Source organism: Phaethon aethereus, assembly GCF_964289735.1.
Source record: "Phaethon aethereus genome assembly, chromosome: 20".
In the NCBI taxonomy this organism is placed as follows: Eukaryota; Metazoa; Chordata; class Aves; order Phaethontiformes; family Phaethontidae; genus Phaethon; species Phaethon aethereus.
Window position 1 is genome coordinate 728,344 of NC_138596.1, and position 20,899 is coordinate 749,242.

Consider the following 20,899-nt stretch of genomic DNA (forward strand, 5'->3'; position numbering starts at 1 on the left):
TAATTTCCGCAGTACTGACACCCTGCTGAGCAGCAGCACTCCCAGATAGCTGAGGAGTTGAACCGTTTGATGCAGGAAGACCTGCTCTACACTGTTTATCTGAGGGGAAGCACAGAATTTCACAAAGAAACTGACTGCATGAGATCCAAGAAAACCATTTTTCCATGTGGGTTTTTTTCCTGTTAGCACCAGTGCTCCTGCTAGCTTGTAGCCAGTAAGGTCTTCATCACCAGCTTCATTCCTGATTATCCTGAACACACAAGAGGATAATTACTTCAGTGCTGCTGTGTTGGCTTTGGTATGACTCATGCACAGCAGCATTTCACCTTAACGGCCTTGGAAGGCATATTGCAGCAAAAAGAGTGCCAATTCGTCCTTTTAACTCCATAACTTGGGTTAGCAAACCACTCAAAAAATGTGTACTCGGCTGCCATTCGGCTAAGTACTCTGTAGCCAGTGGCACACTAAGACACTGCTTTCCCAGAAAACGGTGGAGAGGTGTGAGAAGACTCCAGTTGCAAAAAAGCTCATTTTAAAATAAGAATCGTTGCTTTATGGGTGGGTTCGTCACCAGGAATTCACAGACCCTCAGATATATTTACTCTCATGCAATTACATGATTCCTTTCATATGCTTTGGACGACAAATCCTACAGAGCAGGGCAGCTCTGACATTCCTCACACCCATCTATAAACCATTCAAAGTATCTGAACAAAAGTATTTGACAATTTTTATTTCAGACTCCCTTCCTGAGACTGCCAAATAGAGAATAAAATTGGTGACTAGCATAATCTAAAAAAGCGTACATTAAGGTCAGGAAGGGTAACTCCTTACTTGGACACAAAAACTACAAATACCCATTACAGAGACAATTGGCACAGAAAAGTAATTTTCTTCATTCAGAATAGGAAGAAATAACACTAATTCCTCCACCTTTATTAATTCCTCCAGTATAAAATTTCTGAAGATATGACAAGGTGGTACGTTGTACATCTAAAATGTAAATCTTCTAATACCTGGCAATGTAAGAATCCTTCAATATTTGACAGCGATTTAATTAACATCCATAAATATTTGCTGCCAACTAACTACCTCATAATGCTTATTCAAGGTAGTTTGAGAGCACGATCACAGGAAAAACAAACTTTAATTTTCCTCTACAGATTAACTTAAGCCAACAGGGCAGTAATCAGATCTGAGCCAATTTCTCAGAGTGCCCACATTACCCAGCTTGGATGGAAAGTTTTCATAGCGGGAAACATACCTTAAAAGGTTTTTTAAAAAAGGCATTATTTTTTAAAACAGGTTTTAAGAGCGTCAATGAAGAATTTCCTATGCTGCTGGAAATTATTACTAAGAAAATAATACAGTGTTTTACAATGTAAAAGAAACACAAATGAAAGGCACAATTTCATGTATAGCCTTCCAGATATTTAGACTAGCTCGGCAACACTTCACCTTGAGAAAAGTCCATCACCATATGTACATGTTGCTATCAACACTCTAACTAGCAAGCTCCACAGAAACATATCACGTAGATGTTAGAATTAAGCACTAGAAATCACAAATACACCTGCGGTTACCAACATACAGCAAAAGCCAGCTTCATGTGTAGCTGTTTTCTAGCCCAGGATTGCATCCACATTGACAAAGCCAGTGCCTAAGCCTCGGCTCAGTAAAAGAACATACAGTCCCTTAAAATATGCAGAAACACACAAGATGATAGGATCTTTCTCCAAACACCTTTTTGTATGTATACAAAAACCTGTATACATGTATTTTGTATACCTGCTCATGTATACAAGAACAATTGTATATGGTATGAATAAGCCTCTTCGAAATCAAATGCCAGACTCCCAGGCTGTGTTTACAAGCAGCACTTGTATTACTTACGCCGATTAGAGAGGAAACTGAACTCTGAAGTTTTTACCTATGATATTGCAGAAAACCACAATTAACATTAAGCACACTCTTTAGACTTGGAGATCTAAAAAAGAGGTATTTCATTTCTCACTCTGATCTAAGTCTGTTTAGGCTGAAGCATTCAGCTTTGATTTCCATCACCTAAACAACTTGGATGCTCTATGTTCACACATCAATAACCGATGTGCTGATATTCTGAGAGGGAGGAAGAGGAGTGTGGGGGAAGGATGCCACAGCTAACATACAACACGCCAGAGGTTTTGCTGCAGGTGGGGAACACCGCTGCATGTACACTGCAGATCTGTCAATGCCTTGGGCCAGTTGATAGGCAGAACATCAGGAAGATGGTACCCAAAATAAAGACACTTTATGAAGAAATGTAGAAGCTAACAGGTACACCTTTGCATCACGGTCACATGGACAGTCCCTGTGAAAGAATCTGAAAATCTGTGACATCAGGTTTAGCTCAACATCAGATCCTGAATGAGAAAAAAACCCGCTACTCACACTGAGCAAAGATGACCTGTTTCTCACCCACGTCCAACACAAATCACAACCATGCATCCTTATAAGCCTTTTCAATCTCTGTCATGAGAGAGCTGACTCATGTGGAAGCCTGTCTTCGTAAGGGCAGGAGAGTGTCCACAACTCTGGTCAGCAGCTCCCTGTGGACATACAACAGCAGTGCTCGCTCTCCTTGCACTGAAGCCTATTAAGCCAACAGAGATTGAGAGAGCACTGCCCCAAGGCAGACCACTGGTGAACCCACCCTGTGGCTCCATGACCATTATCACGACACTTGAGCATCATGGTATCATCCAGCAATACAAATCTGATTGGTGAATTAGACGAAGCACCCAATTTGGTGTTTACCCAAACCTCACTGAGTTTTCTCCCAGCTTTGAGGAGACAGAGGGTACCTGATTCAACAAAAGGTTAGAGTGGTGCATATGGACAATGTCTGACAATGGCAAACTAACTGCCGACTTCTTTTTTTAAAGCAAAATCAGTCTCTCAAAGCAAGTTCATACTGAATCAGTAGTTCACCCCACAAAGGTGTGGCATTTTTGATCAGGAACCTGAAAGCTGGACTTAATGCACTGTTGAATCACAGCCTTATGCGATTTCAATGCCTGCAGTGTCTTCTCCAGGTGAGATCCAGGGCTTTCATAGACAGATGAGGAAAATAAAAGCAGAGGAGGAAAATAAAAAAATTTCATACTTCATCTCTCAGACTCAAACAAGCACTTAAAAAAAGCTACCGATAAGATACTTCTGTGCTTCAGTAATTCAGCCTAGTTATTAGTACAATATTCATTTTTAAAACCTCACCGTCACCAATTACAGGATAGTCTTTAATCGGCAAAGAACTCATTTGGACCATGCTATTCACTTCTACGCAACACAGTAACACCAAAAGCACGGTTAGCCTCAGAGACAGATTTCCATGATAAATCTGTTTTCATTAACAAGTCAAGTGTATGACAAATATTTCAAATATTTTGGATCACCTATTAAATGCTTTCCTTGAATTGCGGCTTCAAAAGACCTATCCTTTAGCACTTGTAACATATAGTTTCTGAGTAAAGTTATTAAAAACATGACTAAGAAACTATGAATAATAAATTAAAATAACAAGAATGATCAGAGACCATTTTATCTCCCACGAAGACACAGAAGAAAGAAGCAAACGAGGCTGCAGTGGAATTTGTACCCCCAAGGCATTGTCCCATGACTGTCACTCCCTCCACCCTCTTCCACCTTACTTTTATAATTCCAGTGGATGCTGGTGACTTGGATCTCCTGAGTTGGAATATATTCCTCAATAAATTTCTTTCCCTGCAGTCGGTGCCAGAGTGTGGTTTTCCCAGTGTTCCTGTCCCCTCGGATGACAATTTTCACTGGGGAAAAGAGCAAGCAGAAAAAGTTGGTTAAAAACCAATCAAAGCATGCTGTGAAAAGCACGTTAACTTTTTGCAAGCATTATTCAGATGTAATTAGTTCTCCCGTATTACACAGGCATGATGGGGTTTGTTAAAAAACATGAGCCTCAGCCATTAAAATTAGTGTTTATTCAGCTACTCACACTCGCTCAGCAGAAAGAATCAACATCAAAATTTTGAATATTCAGAATCCGCACAACTTCAGCCAAAGTCTCTGCTCTTTCCATCCTCCTGCCTTCTCTACCTCTACCTAGCCCTTACTCCACTCTGCCATACCCTATCCCTTTGCTAGCCTTTTATGCCAGGTTTCTCCTTCAACTATCTCCTCTATCATTCCCATTTCTCCGTAAACACTTCTCATTCCTTGAGAAAATACTCACTTCCTAGACGCAATTGCCCCAAGTCACTGCAAGCTCATGGACCCGTTCTCAGCTGAGCTGATGAGACAGGCTCCTGCGTTCAGAGGTGCTGCTCCCTACATCTCACACGGGTGCGACTCTGAACCCTGGCCCTGGTGCAGCCGTTCTTCCGGGATGGTGTTGGAGAGCTGAGCGGTGAAAATCATCGCAGAGTTAAGCTGTCATTGCTCTCACTTGTCCCCAACTTTCTTGCACTGGGGGAGCATCCCCTTTTCCAGGGGAAGCAGAACAAGACTGCATATTGCTCTTCAGCTGCTGCAGCTCACAGCCCAGATAGTCTCAGGTGAGGGGGCAATCCTTGGCAGGGACAAGGGGCAAGGCAGTTAAAGTTCACAGGCATCTCTCTTCAATTGCCCCTGATAAATTCACCTAACTGCCCCTGTTAATGGCTACAGTTTGATCCAAATTAAATCAAATCAGTCTATCTTACATGCATTAGCAACAAGCTAAACTGAACCAAAGCAAGCATGCCCTTTTGGGGACATAAACTCACTTAAATATCAGTGAAATAAAACCAAGAGAAACTGAATCTCTGTGGGTCCTCTGTGCATTAGAGGGGTCCTCCGTGCATTAGAGGGACAGTCTCTACCACAGGAGCCAGCCCTTAGCTGGTTTTGGGTGTGGGTGTACTGATGGCACCTGGCAAAGGCATTCTCAGAAACTGCAGTCTCTGTAAAGGCACAACAGCTCCACTTCACCGACCGGCCTCACACCCAGCTGCTGGGCTACTCAGCTCACCCACCACCACGTGCCTGTGCTTGAGCACACGTGCTTGCACCCACAGCAAGAGCAGTCAGTCAATGGAGAAACTCATTCAAACCCTCCCAAGGAAGCATCCAAAATATCAAAAACCATACACAACCCAACAAAGTAACTTCTGTAGCAATTAATATCATGAACTTTCCAGAGTCAACCCGAATGTTGCCTTGTTCTTTCTGAAAACAGTATGTGTTATTTTCTAAATTTTCCGTTACATTACAGGATTTTTTTTTTAAATACCATCCTTGTTTCAAGTGGCAACCACAAGACCATTGGGAAACGTAAGCTTGTCTTGAACAGAATTTTTATGCTTTCATTTTGAATAGGAGTTGTTATCCCCTAGAAAATGGGTCACTCAGAGGCATTTAATGGCAGATTCAGGTGATTAGCATTAGGCTGTGCATCATCATTTGGGCAAGGAAATCTGAGACTAAAGGCTGCCTTCTGTTGCAAGTCAGGAGTTACTGCAGGCATTCCAGAGAAAAGTTGAAGAGGTAAACTTTAAGGTAAAACATACACAAAGTCTGTGGAGGAGTTCTGTCTGGTGAAATTTTGTGCTGCAGTTCCACTGTGCTTTTGTTGTTGTACAGTGAGAAATATTGCTGTATATTCTTTTAAAAAGTTACTTATTAAAATAGCAAAAGGATAATAAAGGCAAAAATTAACATAGTATTTATAGGCTGACTGCACTTACAGGTCCCAGAGCATCTCTGCAGAGACAACAACCCACTTCCTGCATTTCCTGTTGCCCTGTGTGCGATTCTGTTTCCTACTTACAGATGGTGAAACAATCAATGGAGGATTCCTTTGATTTTTCTGAATTAATACAGCAAGTCCATGGCATAGGCAGAATGAGATTCCATTTGTCCCCTTTAAAATCCAAGCTTTTCTCGATGCTCTCACTGCCTACCTTAGAGAGCCATTTTAAAATTCATATTCCCCCATGAAGTGAGCATGAGGTACCAAAACAGTGAGTTCCGAAGGACAAATAGAACTTTCCTTAAGGCTGCTCTCAAGGTGATCACTTTCAGGATCACCCCCAGATGACTTGACTGTGAGCTCTCCGCAGCAGGGGCAATCTTACCTCCCCTGGCACTTTCCTAGTGCCAACAGCATTATTTATGCAGCTACACATTGAGTTGGATCAAGGAAACTGAACTGGCTGAAAACTAACCCTAAATTATTCATTTTCAGTTTTCTTCTCCAGCTCGAGTGCCCAGCTGTGTGAGCAGCAGGAGCAGCACACGGGAGGCACAGCTGGAGTGGCAAGGACATCACCCCCACCCCTGAGCAGCTCACATTTAGATCAACGTGGGGTGCTTGTGGCACCACATGCTCAGGTTGAACAGGTCCAAGGGCCCTTTCCAGCTTCAGCACTCTCTGTGTTAGGATCTCTTTCCTCCTACATAGTGCATGAGTTTTCACTGACTTTTTTCCTGAAGAAAGAAAAAGTCTTTAAAAACAGAACAGGAAGGCGGCAGGTGATGTAAATAATTTTTAGGAAAACAAAATCTGTATTTGGGACTTTGGCTGGGGCAGGTGTACTCAGTGACAGGCATCTGCAAGACAGAAGAGCTGAGTAAGCTTCAGGGCACAGCCAGGCAGGTACACCACAGGCCTGGGCTGTGTCTGAATGTGGGAAGAGGACCAGTAGTTACGTGTGAGGTTAGTACTGTTACCTACAGGACATTAACAATTGCTGCCTTATTTTAAGTTAGATCAGTACTTACTGCAAACAGCCACAGGTCTGTAGCAAAGACAGGAGAATTATCTGTGGGAAGAAGGGTAGGGATGGGCAATAGATCAAGATGTGAGGAAAAAGCTAAACAAATCACTTTATTCATATTGCCACTGCATCAGGAAAAATAGAGGGATTTCCATTCTTTAGATGAGGAAATGGAAGCAGAGCAGCAAAGACACAGGCCTGTAAACCAGGTCTCAGAACAACTCTGAACTAGAAATCAGCTCTGCCCATATTCCTCCAGGACACTGCAGCAACTAAGGACATCAGACCCACAGCAAAGATCCCTGAACTTCTCTGCTAATAATCCCCATACGGAGGGTCATAGCCTTGCCCTCATTAAGGTCTTTGGGACTGTGACTACAAGGCTGCAATTCAGATGCTTTAAGCTGGTTCTGCTGCCAAAAGAAGCACACCTGACCTGCAGACACCGGGGGGGAATGGGCCAGACAGCAGCCAAAGCAGGTTTGCCACGTGTTGTGCAAACACCTGCATCAGCAGTAGCAGAAAACATGAGAAGGTGGAAAGCAGCAGGAAGAGGGGAAGCCTTTCTTTTGGGAGTAGTGCTGAATGAAAATACTTAAAACTACAATAACAGTCTGGGAACTACTACTCTAAAACAACATAAAAGAAGTAAGAACTATAATGATTACCACAGGGATACACGGTATTAATTAAGTTTTGTCTTTTAAAGCACATTTTAGGCAGAAAAGTAATAAGGGGAGGGACAGGAGGAATTCTTGGAGCTACTGACTTTGGTATTTCATCACTGGCAACTGTTCAGGGCAGGCCTGCAGCTCACCAGGAGAGCAGCCTGTGCCCCAGGCAGACACCGCAGTGGGGTTTGTTGGGTGGTGTGCACACTGGATGCAGTGTTAACCAGAAAGCCCAGAGCAAAAGGCATTCTATGTTCTGGGCAACAGGACAATTGGATCTCAACCTTTAGCACTTCCACATCTTTTGCTCCTGACACTGATCATCCAGAGATAACTACCAGAAAATCTTCTTGCCAACCTAACCCAGCCAGAACCATTCATTTCACCCTTGTTTGCCCACCAATGCCTTACATAAACTTTCACGTTTGAGTAACCTGGTGCTGGTACTTCCTTCTGTAAGTTTGTCTTGTAATTTGTTCAAACAAGCACCGCTGCCAAAGGCATGAGATCCACCTCGCGCTCCCTCCAAATCAGCTTGCTCGCTCTGGCCTGCACTACCCTCCCTGGGCCAGCACAGCTATCCAAATGGTGATGCAGCAGACCTGATCCAAGTTCAAGCTATCCCAAGCAGGAAAAAAGCCCCAAACATAAGTTTTTACAAAGATTGGTTTCACATACTGGGAAATCGTGATCTCTCATAAACATCCAAGCCATTACAAACACAGTACAGACCCATATAATTTTCATCTCTTTACCTTCCATAGTGCTTGGCGAACACTGGTGTTATTTGGACCACGGTACATAAACCAGAAGAGCTCTGAGCAGATGATAAAGAGAACAAACAAGGAGTGTGTGTTGGGAATGCAGTATGAAAATGCTTTTGTTTTGAAATAGGATGTCCCATGCAGAGGAAGTGACTGCAGCCAAGAGCTAGTACTGGCCTTTGCTCTCATAATTTCATTAGAAATCTAAACCTACCTACCTCCCCACCCTGCAACACTCTTCCTTTTGAAAACTTAACTGAGTGGGAGAGAGACTGTCACAACAAATAATTTTGGTTCAGCTTAGAGGTGCATACTTCCCAGTGCTTCTCAGTGCCATTAAAACACCACACCATCTTCAGTATCATCTCAAAGGGCAGGGCTGTCTGGTTACAAAACGTACTTGACAGCCACAAAGGTTGGCACAGCATGGCCCGTTCTGAGCCCCACAGAGAGGCACCAAGAGGCAGGTGATAAGGCCCATGTCCCGGCCATTTGCTGTCCATTTTATCAGCAAGCAACTCAAGGCATTCTCAGTGCACTAAATATACTTCTGGGAAGGAAACAGGTTTCAGTTCATGACCAGTAATAGTCTATGAAAGCAAGGAAACATTTCTGGAAAAGCAGTCATCACAGCACCCTTTGGTTTAGGTTCAGGCAACTCCAGGGGAACAGAGGAGTTTTAAAGATTTGTGTGTATTAATGGTGGCTAGAAAACACGTTTTTGCACTCCTCTGCTGCATGTCATGTATTTGCTAAGAAAGGAGCATTGGCAATGCATAGGATTTGCAGTTCTGCCCTCCCTGAGCAATGGCCCTTGCAGTGACATTCCTTCACAGCTCCCCTTCAACTGACACCGTAACCTCACCGTGCTGGAACCTACCCCATCTATCCACTGCCATGGCTATGTAGGGTACTTTGAAGCCCTTTCGTAAGCCTGCCTGTACCTCTTATAAATATTATATAACAGCAATCCTGGAAGAGTTACTATGGAGATTGGAAAGCTTCCCTTAAGGCAGTCACAGAAAGCTGCAGTTTTATTCCAGATATGAAAGCAGTAACTAGAACACAAATCCTGATAAAACAGGGCAGAAATCAAAAAGCTGTCCTGCAGCTTTCGGTAATGTGAGAAAAAAAACAGCAAAGCTACAGTTGGTAGCTCAGCTGCTGGCATTTTTTGCCTTGCTGTATTAATGGCAAGCAGATACACATCCACACAGGTTCGTTGACAATGCAGTTAGTCAACACGTAAGAGTCGTCCCTGTCACCTGCTGTGCCAACAGGATGCAGCTGATCTGTACTGTCCGCAGCACAAACGTTCACCATCTGAAAAGTGAACACCTTTCTCTTACCTAATTCACAAGTTGGTATCGGCTACCTGATCTCAAACATGTACCAGTGAAGCATGTGGATGTGTTCTGGTCTGCGGGCTGCACGAGGCCACTGCACAGATCAATGGCCTTTAACTAGCAGGTCTCCAGGTGCGTGTTTAATGATGCAGTGCTGTGTTCCAAGGCACAATAGTTTCATCCTCACCCTCTGTCTTTCACTGGAAATCAAGTCCCTTAACAATAATACTGTGCTGCTGTTCACATTCATGACTGCTTCCTAAGACACTAATTTTCTAAATTAAGCATTACTGGCATATCTAACAGATAAAGGCACCAAATGCTCTCCCCTAGTAAAGCAGAGACCTTCAAAACATATCAGTCCAGAAGCACGGTCAATAGTGGTAATACTAAACAAAGCAAAAAAAAAAAAAAAGCCCCAAACACCAAAGTGCTAACCTCTCCATGTTCTGTTTCAGATTAAGATCCAACATAAACTCTATTCCTCCAACACATGTGCCTTTACAGAAATTATTCAGTGCCACATTTACAAATCAGTCTCCTTCCCAACTGCCAATCTGTCGGCCTTCTGCAATCTGACTTCACTGCCTGCCCGGATCCACCAGACGAGCTGATACTCACAGCGCTCTCTGGTAACGTCTCTATGTTCAGCAAGGATGAACTACCTACTGTCCCTGGCTCACAACTGTTACTTTGGGATGTATTTCACATGCTTGCACTGCCCTCCTGAATTATTTTAGAAATAACCCTTACTGAGTTTCAAAGGAAAAACACAACCCTAAGCCCCAACACTGAAAGGAAAATTTCTGAAAACGTTCCCCGAGAAAAGAGCAAACGTATCAGTTGCAGAAAAGATAGTCAGAATGAAATTATGTACCAAGGGCACATAAAGGCATACATCACTCACCTTTTATTAAAGCCTGGCAGGGCAGAGCTTTTCAATAGACCCTTATCATATAATCACTAGAGCTTAATTATAAATACCATTATCCTGGGCTGCAGGGAAGGTCACCCACACACTCAGGGGAGTTACTCTCTTGATGCTTTAACTGACAAAAATTGATTTACAGAGAACTCTCTTGTGCCACAGTCAGCGGAAAGCAGGCAGCCGTTCTGCTGACTGGGGACACTGCTGCACTACAGGTTCCCGACTCCCGCACAGAAAGATAAAAGTTTCCCATCCCTTACTCCTCCCACGCTTCCGCGAGCTCTAACGTTTAATTGCAGACTTGACTTTGGGCGAATACTGGCAAAAGCACCGCCACGCACAAAGAAAGCGTATGCATTTCGGCGTCCCACTGGGGTCCCTGGGCACGCTGTGGGGCGTCAGATGGGACGGACCGATGCGGCTTACCTCCCGCCCGGGACTGGCAGCGCCCCCCGACAGACCCTCCCGAAGCTGGGCTCCGACTCACTGTTATACTGGACTCCCTTGGCAAACCTCCTCTGCAGAGCCTGGTTCATGGACTGCAGCCCCGCAGGGATATTCTTGTCTCTGACCGGAGTCTGGTCCGAGCCCACCAGCTTCTTCAGGGCTGAGAACATCTTCCTGGTCCCACACCTGCGCCTCCGCCTCCAGGAAAAGGGCTGCTGCTGCGGGGCTCAGGGGCAGGGCGGCCCCGGGGGGAGCATAGGGGAGGGCACGGCTCGGGGGGGCGCGGGTAAATCAGGGCTGGGGCTGGGCTGGTCCGGCCATTGAGGGGCCTCCCGGGCTCGGCAGGGCGGAGGTGTGCGGGCTCGGCCCGGCTCGGCCCGCCGCGGCGGGGAGGGGGCTCAGCCGGGGCCCCGCCGTGTGCCGGGGGGGGAGGCGCTAACCGGGCATGGCCCGGGGCTGGGGGAGACGCGGTGGGAAGGGGGCGGTGAGGCCGGTGCGGCGGCTCAGCCCCGCCGGGCGCCGCCGCTCGGGGCCGGGCGCGGGGAACGGAGGCGGCACGGGGCTCCCGCCGCCGCCGCCATCTTGCCTCTTCCGCCTCGCCGCCGGGGGACGGGGCGCACGCAGCGCCGGCTACGGCGGCCGGCAGGGGCCAGGAGGGCGCGGAGCGCGGCCGGCGGCGGGGCCTGCGCGGGGCCGGGGCCCGCGGTGGGCCCGGCCTTCAGGACTCCCCACGGCCCCTTGTAGCCCTTCCAAGACCCCGGCAGTCCGCTCATGTGACCCCCATAACCCCCGTCATCCCCTCCCGGCACCCCCATAGCCCCCCAAGACTCTCCCAAGACCCCTGCAGTCCCCTCCCGTGAGCTTCCTAGCCCTCCTGGGACCCCCATAGCTCACCCATGAACCCCATAACCTTTGTAATCCCCTCCTGGGCCCCTACAGCCCCGTGCCCCTAATCCTCTCCTGGGACCCTCATAGCCCCCCTGTAATCCCCATAACCCCTGTAATCACACCCTGTGACCCCCAGTAATCCCTCTGTGACCCACTGTAACATCCATAATTCCCTGCTGTGACCCACCATAGACGCCTATGACCCCTAAACCCCACAGTCCCCTCCTGTGACCCTTCAGGGTCCCCTCTGACACCCCACGATCCCTTGCTGTAAACCCATGTTACCCGCCTGTGTCTGCCATCCCTCCCTGTGATCCCTACCCTGGCCCGTGACTGGGCCCCCCAGTCCCGCCGTGCCCTTCCCAGTATGACCTCGATGCAGCAGCCATTATTCACCTTTAGGGAGCAGCAGGCATCCTTCCCAGCTGCCCACCACCAGCCCCTGGGAAACAGGGGGCTGAACCCCACTCAGCAGGATGCCCTGAGCCCCTCGGTGCCCCCGATGGCCACCCCAGCACCGTGTGGGCAGAGGGCAGCAGGCTGAGGAAGGGACAGAGACTCAGTGGGGAGCAGCCAGCAGCCCTGCAAAGTGTGGGTACACTGCATCGGGGAGGCCAGTGAGGACCCCACAGCATCCCCTGCCCCTCCTGGACCCCCCACCCTGCTCCCCACCAACTCGAGGATGGACACTGGGCTCGGTGGTCACATTAGAGACATTTACTGCTGAAGGCATCTCCTGTGCTGCGCTGGCAGCTGCCAGCACCCTCCTGCCAGGCCCCGGTGCCTGGTGCTGGCAGCTCGTCCTCCGCCCGCATCAGTTTGACAGATGCACAAACTCCTCGTCCTCTGCAAGCGGAGAGACACACAGGGTGATGGACAGACCCACAGACCCCCTCCTTGCCCTATGGACAGATGGTAAGGGCTGATGCTTCCCACTTCGTCCCTGCTGTCAGTGTGGGGGGAAAGCGGTTCAGACTCTCCGCGCACCCCCATGCTGTCCCACCACCTGCCATGGTGGCATTAATGCACATTATATTGGTGATGGGATAATAAAAGATGGGCTCTGCCCTCAGATGTGTTACTCCAGCCCCATCTCCCATCCGTGGGGGTACAGCGAGCCCCCAGCTCCTACCCCACTGGGAGCAGGCTTGCCCAAGGCTGGCTTGAAGACCCCTGAGCTCGCCCCTCTGTATGGAGAGATTTCCCCTGCCATGCTCCTGAAAACTTGCTTGTCCATCTGTCCTGAGGGCTGAGTGTGTTTCCCAAGGAGGTTCAATATGGAACCCCTGCACTGACTAGAGCTGGAGGGTCTGGCAGGTGTCACACAGAGGGTACACCCCCAGCAGGGACCCCCGTTTGGTCCTTATATGGTGTCAGGGTCCCTACAGCCCCCAAATCTGTCAGCCACTCTTCCCTCACTGGCATCCCCTGCCCGGAGGCTATCACCTCCACTGCTCCCCACGGCACCCCAGCCTGCTCGGGGCTGTGCCCCCTTTTATCAAGAGGGGTTCTGAAGTTCAGTCCTGGCCTCAGCACATCTGCAGCCTATATGTACCCTGCTGTGCGATACTGTCTGTAGATTAATGACCATATTCCTTGGTCTGTCAGAGTCCCCGACCCAGGACAGACCCATCCCAGGCACAGCACATAACCCATCCCAGACCCATCCCAGACTTATCCCAGACCCAGGACAGCCCCATCCCAGGCTTATCCCAGACCCAGGATAGACCTATCCTGCATTCATCCAGATCCAGGACAGCCCCATCCCAGACTTATCCCAGACCCAGGACAGCCCCATCCCAGGCTTATCCCAGACCCAGGATAGACCTATCCTGCATTCATCCAGATCCAGGACAGCCCCATCCCAAAGCCATCCCAGACCCAGGACAGACCCAGGACAGACTTATCCCAGACCTAGGACAGACCCATCCTGAACACATCAGATCCAGGACAGACCTTCACAAGACCCATCCCAGATCCTGGAACGTCCCGTCCCAACCCCAGGCAGACCCAGCACACTCAGACCCAGCCCAGAGCAGGACAGGGGATGGTGCAGGCTGCTGCCCTGGCTCCCCCGGCACAGCACGGTGTGGTGTGGGCAAGGTGCGGGCAGAATGGGGGTACCTTCCAGCGGAGGAGCCCCACAGTACTCCTTGCACTCCTTCTCTGAGTAGAACTGGTTCCCGTTGCCCTTGCAGCCTCCGTAGCTGAATGTGATGCACTTGCCCTGAGCGGCATCGAAGGCCCAGCGCGTCACCAGCTTCTGGCAGGGACCCTGGATGATGGGCAGCCTGCAGGCAGCTGTAGGGACAGGGTGCTGCTCTGAGGGCAGGGGGTCCAGTGGCTCCCATACCTCCCACATTAATGCCAGACCCGTAGTGTTCAAGGCCACTCTCAGATCCCCTCTGACGCCTCCCCAAAGGCACCTCCCATGCTCGCCATCCGCGGGGTGCCTTGCCGGGATGTCTCCTGGTCACCCCACTCACCCTCCGTCCGGCACGCCTGCAGGCAGTCCTTCTCTGTGTAGAAGTTGTTGCCATTGCCCAGACAGCCGCCATAGAGGAAGGTCTCGCAGGCCATGGAGGAGGAGTTGTAGAAGAAGCGGGAGAGCATCCCGCTGCAGGGCCCGGGGTCCCGGCTCAGCCGGCATGAGTCTGCAGACGAGCACAGCACGGGTTTTTACAGGGAAATGGGGATGCAGGACAGGGGGATGCCCGAAGCAGCCCCCCTCCCCTGGGACGTACCTTCCTTATTGCCGATGTAAGGGGGCAGGGGTCCCGCAGCCGAGCCCTCTTCGGGGGGCAGGACTGCTCTCCGTGCCCTCTGCACAGGGAAGGAAGCGCAGAGCTGCCATCAGCCCCTGCCCATGGGACCTGCTGCCTGCCCCATCGCTCCCCGCTGGGGCACTGAGCTCCCCCCAGGCCCCTGCTGCCCCCAGGATGGGCTCTGTCGGGGGCAGCTCTGCTGGGTGCTGCAGCCCATCCAGGCTCCGACCCTCCTCAGTGCTCCCAGCACATCATCCAGTCATCTTGGGTCAACAGGCTGTAATCTCTCCACACCTCAAAGTCTTCCTGGCCCTGTGCTCATCCCGGGTGGGTGCCAGGATCATGTATTTTGGATAAAGACAGCCAAAGTGCCCCAGTCATGCCCTGTGCTGGGCTGGGGACAGGTCTCTCCTCTCACTGATGCAGGGTGGTGTGTCCTCCAGATGTGTTACCACTCTCAAGTCAACTGAGCTGTTTCTCGTTTCTCCAATGAAAGTCCCATTCCCTCTTGAAAATCCTTCTAAACTCAACCCTGCGAGATTGGGAGGTGCTGGGTGACTGTTGCCAAAGGATCAGTGGGACCTTGAGCTGCCTCCCCATCCCTGGAGGGAAAGTCCTCAGCCTGGCTGGGACATCCACAGCCAGGCAAGGAGCAAGGAGATACCAGGCTCCACATGTGACAACTTTCACCCTGTGAAAAATCCGAGTAGGAAAGGACCATTGCCTTCCACTTGGAAATGAGCCCTGCTGCCCACCTGGCCCCTAGGACCCTCTCACCCTTCAGCCTGTGCCTGTCTGTGCCCCCATCCTTGCAGGCAAAGCCCATCAGTGGAGATGAAAGAGCATCTCCCAGGGAAGTCAGTGGGGCAACTGCCCAGACAACATGTCCTGCTCATGGAGCCTCGTCCCCAGACACCAGGTAGGCTTTGGCTTGGAGGGGATGTCCCCAGCCTTGATCCATCTCAGGAGGTCCCAGCTAGACCACTCACCTGGGGTGCAGTTGCAGTCTCCTGGGGGACGCATTCACCTGGCCCAGATGACAAGAGAGAAGATCAGCAGCGTGAGGGGAGTGGTGCCCTGACAAACTCATCTCACCATGGTCCTGCACCATGCACACACAGGACCCCAGGGAGGGGGATGCCCTCCCAGTTTCACCCCAGCGTTATTCCACTCTTGCTGCTTTCCACCTCCCAGTTGCAGGAGCATCACCCTACAATCCCCACACCACCTGTATCATGCTAGCACTTTCTGGCCCCTGGGCTGACCAAGTTGCTCCTCAGGTCCTGGGAGCACCCAGCCATGGGGAGCCGTCATGAGTGTCTCTGGGTGTCCTGTGCCCTTGTCCCAACAGAGCGTTGTGGGGTGCATTGACCTGACAGCAAAGCAAGGACCCCACGGGCCATCCCCCCTTCTCCCCAGCCTTGCACACCAAGAAGGAGCAGCCCCAGTGCACTGCACATAACCCATAACAGGGGGACAGGCAGTGGGAGACGTGCGTGCCATGTGGCGGGTTACCTCTGTTGGCCAGGATGAAGATGGAGTCTGCAGGGATGCCCATCTCCAGAGCCAGCTGCTGGAAAGCCTCAACAAGGTCCTCCCGCAGCTCCGGGCTCCTCCCTGGGCAAGGGAACAGACTGTGAGCAGGGTTAGAGTGGAAGGGGGACTTCATGCAACCCCCCAACCACCCACCAACCCACAGAGCTCAGGCAGGTGCAGGCAGGCCCAGTACCAGCTTCATGGTCCTACCCAACCTCTCCTTAATTTTTCTTGACCAGCCTTGGACAAAGTGTTTTAATATCTCTCAATCATAAAAGACAGCATCTCCTGCCACTTCAGGGCCTGGGTCTCCTCCAAGCAGATATTGCCACCTTCATCACAAACAACAGGCTGGTTTGGATGTTTGTTGTGTGATGTGGCTTTAAGATGAGACTTATAAGACTTGATTCGTAAGACTCAACCTCTGCAGTGCCACAGATGAGCTGGTCCAAGGCACCACTTCCAAAGCCATGGTCAGGTCCCTCAAGGCCAAGGGACCCTTGGGCGGTGTTTCTGAGCAGCATTGGTCAACCCCAGAGCCTGCTTGCCCCCAGGTGCTATAACCAGATGTACCATACAGCTTCAGGGTGGTGCTTGGGCCAAAACTACTTTTCTTCTTCATCAGAATGACAGCGTATTCTTCGTAGTTGGTGCGGAGCACGTAGGACTGGATAGACACGTCCCATTCTGGTAAGACAGAGACACAAGGGGACATCATTCCTGCCCCTCAGGGAGAAATGGGGCAGTGTAAGACAGCCCCAGAGTTGGGGGCTGAAATCAGGCAGCTAATTCAATAAAATAGCTGGTTTTTGGGAAGCAGACTCTGATACCACCCCAAATCCCTTTAGGCTCACCAGCCTCTTCTTAGTTGAAGGGGTTGGAAACCAAGGGTTGCAGACAACTGAGATACCACCAACGCTCCTGAAACGTGTCTGGTGGGAGCCTACCCCATCCTGTGACCCTGGGGATGGGAGGGATCTGCTGGAACATCTCATAGTGCCATGCCTATGCAGGGACAGTGTTGAATCAGCCCCTTTCCCTCAGCTTCTCTCATACTTAAGCTGGAAGTGATGCACACTGCGGAGTGGCTGCTGAACCCTGCTCTCCTGAGCCCCTTTCCCAGCCTCCAGCTGTGCCCGGCACTGGTTCCCATCACCCAGCCACGCCGCAGCTCTCGGGGCTGAGCAGGTTGGTGGTGAGCCCAACTTACTGGGGTTATAGTAGGTGTATTTGCCGGGGGTGCTGGTTTTCTGGTACTCTCCTGAGATGTGCATGCAGTCACCTTGCCTGGAGGGAGGAGGAAAACAACCAGCTGCTCAGAGTGATCATATTTGCTGGTTATTGCATGAAAATCATGTCTGGGGCACCAAGGCCATGGCACAGGATCCCCAAAATCCCCCTACCCAAGGCATTGTGTATCTGAGCCCAGCCCAGCCCCTCCTCAGAGCTCCGACACCAGCCAGAGCAAGCAAACCCCACGTCTGGTCCCAGCCCCTGGGAGATGCAGCAACCCTGGGTGGGGTGGCTTTGGGGGATGCTCAGGCACCCACGTCAGTGCCCCATACCGCAGCCTGGTGCTGGCAGTGCTGATCTGGTCGGCACTGGGGCCGGGGCCCAGCACCAGTGTGCCCATGCTGAACTTCTCCTTGTAGTTCTTCATCCATTTGCAGGTTGTGCCGACAGCAATGTCGTACCATTTCCCGTACATCTGCAGGGAGAAGAAAGAAACGTCTCTGCCACAAGCCCTCTCCACCGAGACGGGAGATCTCCTGCCTTTCTGCAGAGCCAAAATATTCATGGCCAAGAGAACAACTGGGGGGCGATGGTCCAGGGTGCTTGGGCCAGAACTGCCACGGGATTTGGGAAGCAAATCAGCACTGAGCAGGATTTTCCTGGGTGCCCTGACCACCAGGCAGGGCTGGAGGCATCAGGCTGGCATCCCCCCGTGTGTCCCAGGAGAGCCCAGACCCAGGCCACATGCGGGGCTGTGCAGAGCCTGGCAGGGGACGGGGCTGGCTGCAGATCTCCCGGGCAGCCTGCGTCCCGCACGAATCCTGCACACCGGGGCTCCCTGCGGGCCCTGCCCACACCTCTTAGTCTGGACAGATCAACAGACGTCTCACAGGATTCATCTGCCCCAGCTGCTCGGGCTCCAGCCGCCCTGCCTGGGTGCTTGCTGGGGTGAGTCCATCCCAAAGGCTGGTGCTGGCAGGCTGGCACCCCCTGACCAGCACCCAGGAGGGCCACGCTGCCAACGCCTGTCCTGTGCAACCTGACATGGGCATAGGTAATACCGCCCTTCTTTCTGGAGGACAATGAAATAAAAGCTTTCCCCCATCCCTTCTGCCCCCAGAATTAAGGGACCACAAGCCACTGTTACCCGCTCAGGCTCAAAATTCTCCTGCACTTGGATATCCTCATCCTGGTTCCCAACGGGGGTCCCGCTGGCCATGGCGAAGAAGAGGAAGGATAGGAGACCCCAAAACATCATGGCTGGTGGCTTCGGAATGCTGCTGAGCCCCAGGGCACCCACAGGATCCCGGACTCTGCGCTGTCCCCACTGCGCAGCAATGTGACCTTCAGACCGCAGCCAGCAAGGCTGGCCAGCCCAGCTGGGGGGGCCTGCCGGAGGGGCGTGGGGCAGCTGATGGCCCCACACGGCCCTGGACATGCGGCCCCGGGGCTTACCGCTGCCCTCGGCAGTGGTGGGGATTTGCAGAGAGCTGACGTGGGGTGCAGAAACGGGGACAAGCACCCTCCTGCCGCATCAGGCTGAGCTCCTCACACTCGCCTTTTCCTACACCACTGCTTGGCCCAGATGTGGGGCCAGGACCTGCCTGTCTCCTTTATTCTACCTTGGGGTTCATATTCCTGCCCTGGCGTCCTGCTAAGAGCCCTGATGTTGCGCCCAGCCCAACCCTGCAGAGATGAGAGGACCGAGGGGTCCCCGGTGCTCGCCCCAGGCTGCCTAATCCTGACCACTGTCTGTAGGGAGCAGAGCCCGTGCTGCCTGCTCCCCTTCTGGACCCCCTTCCCCGGGGGTCCCAAGCTGGTGGCCAATGCCCGAGAGCTGGCTACGTGTCACCCACCCCACGGCTGAGGGTGTCCGGGCCTGGCAGGCGTGGGAGGCGTGGGGCACACTGTCCCTGCCCACCACTGTTTGCCTTTGCAGGATGATTAACTGAAACCAAACATCCCGAGGGAAATGGCAAACAGAGCAAAGGGCAGGAGCCCCTCTCTGTGTTGGCCCCCAGCCCAATATTTACAGAGAAGGGCCAGAGCCAGAGGCACGCTGATGGGAGCCAGCCGGACTTTTATCCTTCCTCTCCATTGCCGGCCACCAATGGGCCCTTTGCATGGGACCCACAGATGCGCTGCCCGGCCACGGCGGGCTGCCCGGGGAGGCAGTGGTTCCGGGGGACAAGGCTGAGCATCTCGTCACGCATGTCTCTGTGCACATCCGGAGTGCCCTCGGGAGCACGGGGGAAATCTGGACGTGGGGCAGAGACCCCTTTAATGAGCCCACCTCACTGACCCGCCCTGTGCTTCTCTCTCTCTGGAGGAGCCCACCTGGGGTCCAGCGCCCCGAGCTGGGGCTGCGGGAAGCCGGGGCTGGCCTGGGCCCTCCCCGGCGCGGGGTCCCCGCTGCCCCCGGCCCCTCCAGCGCTAGGGGGCAGCCGGCGGTAAGGAATGACCCGCTCCCGGCCGCGCCGCAGCCCCCGGCGGGCGGGGGGACCCCGCTGTGCCCCCGGGGCAGCGCGTCCCCCCGCGGCAGGGCCGGAGCAGCTCCCCGGGCAGCGCGGGCGGCGGGGACCGGCCGCAAAGCAGGAATCGCCGTCGGCTGCCTGCGGCGGGGCCGGAGCCCGGTGCTGTCCCGGGGCAGCTGGCAGGCGGCCGGCAGCGGCCGGGGAGGCAGGAGCGGCTGCCCGTGCGGGGAACAGGCCTTCCCGTGGCACTCCTGCACGGAACCGGCCCGTGGGGCAAATGCGCCCGAACAGCGACGGACCCGGGTGTGAACACCACAGGACATGCTCCTCAATAGCCTCTCTGGGGACCAGTCTGCTTTACTGGGAGCACACGTGCCCCATGCTGGGACCTGGCAGGGGAGGGAGGAGGATGTGTGACCTTGGCATCAGTCATCCTTCCTGCGGCTGCTGCTCCTCTCCTCTCCCTCCCCCTCCCCCTCCCCCTGCCCCTCCCCCTCTCCCTCTCCCTCTTCTCTCCATCTGCTGCAGGTGGAGCTGTTCCCTTCCAGAGGACAATGTTTGGGGAAGCTGCAGCACACCCAGCCCTGGTCCTCTCCTCTTCTGTACACACGAACACAGTGTGTGGCTGTGACCATGGGCCCAAGGGCACCATCCTCACCGGGAAAGCTGGGGAGCAGCTCTGCTGGCTGCAAAACTCAACTCCTGCATGTTGCCTGTGCTGAGAAAGGCCAGGGAAGTGGTGCAGGACCCCATCACCTCAAAAAAACCACACTCGAGGCTGTGGCTGTGTTCGTGCCGGGGTCACTGAACGGCTGCTTTCGCAGGCACGGGGATGGAGAAACCCCCCATGAGGCCGGAGCGCAGGGCTGCGATGGAGCCTCTGCAGGGCATGGCTCTCTGGGGAGGGTGGCTGCTGGGGTCCCATGCGTGTGGCAGCCTCGGGCAGCGGCAGCCAGGGCAGGCGGCTCTGGGTGCTTGGGGAAGGATGTGCCTGCGGGTTGCTCTGGCAGGGAGACGGGGCGGCAGCAGTCCTGCGGGAGCTGCGGGGCGTGAGCAGCTGCCAGTTTGCAGGAAGTT

General features: G+C 52.5%; 2 protein-coding genes across 2 annotated transcripts in view; both read right to left on the bottom strand.

Moving 5' to 3' along the window:
- Nucleotides 1-11,096, bottom strand: part of RABL6 (RAB, member RAS oncogene family like 6) — a gene marked incomplete at its 5' end in the record, with an annotated part of 55,186 nt that extends 44,090 nt beyond the window's left edge. The window contains 2 exons of the mRNA XM_082008986.1: nt 3,690-3,824; nt 10,967-11,096. Coding sequence (XP_081865112.1) covers nt 3,690-3,824; nt 10,967-11,096 — 265 coding nt within the window. The remainder of the gene's footprint in view (nt 1-3,689; nt 3,825-10,966) is intronic.
- A 1,532-nt stretch (nt 11,097-12,628) lies between these two features.
- On the bottom strand, nt 12,629-18,606 carry AMBP (alpha-1-microglobulin/bikunin precursor; the record flags this gene model as incomplete). The annotated part of the gene is made up of 10 exons (XM_082009154.1): nt 12,629-12,660; nt 13,939-14,115; nt 14,301-14,468; nt 14,559-14,637; nt 15,569-15,606; nt 16,095-16,196; nt 16,689-16,802; nt 17,326-17,402; nt 17,681-17,823; nt 18,496-18,606. The coding sequence occupies 10 exons, from the start codon at nt 18,604-18,606 to the stop codon at nt 12,629-12,631; spliced, it is 1,041 nt and encodes a 346-aa protein (XP_081865280.1).
- Between the last annotated feature and the right edge of the window lie 2,293 nt (nt 18,607-20,899).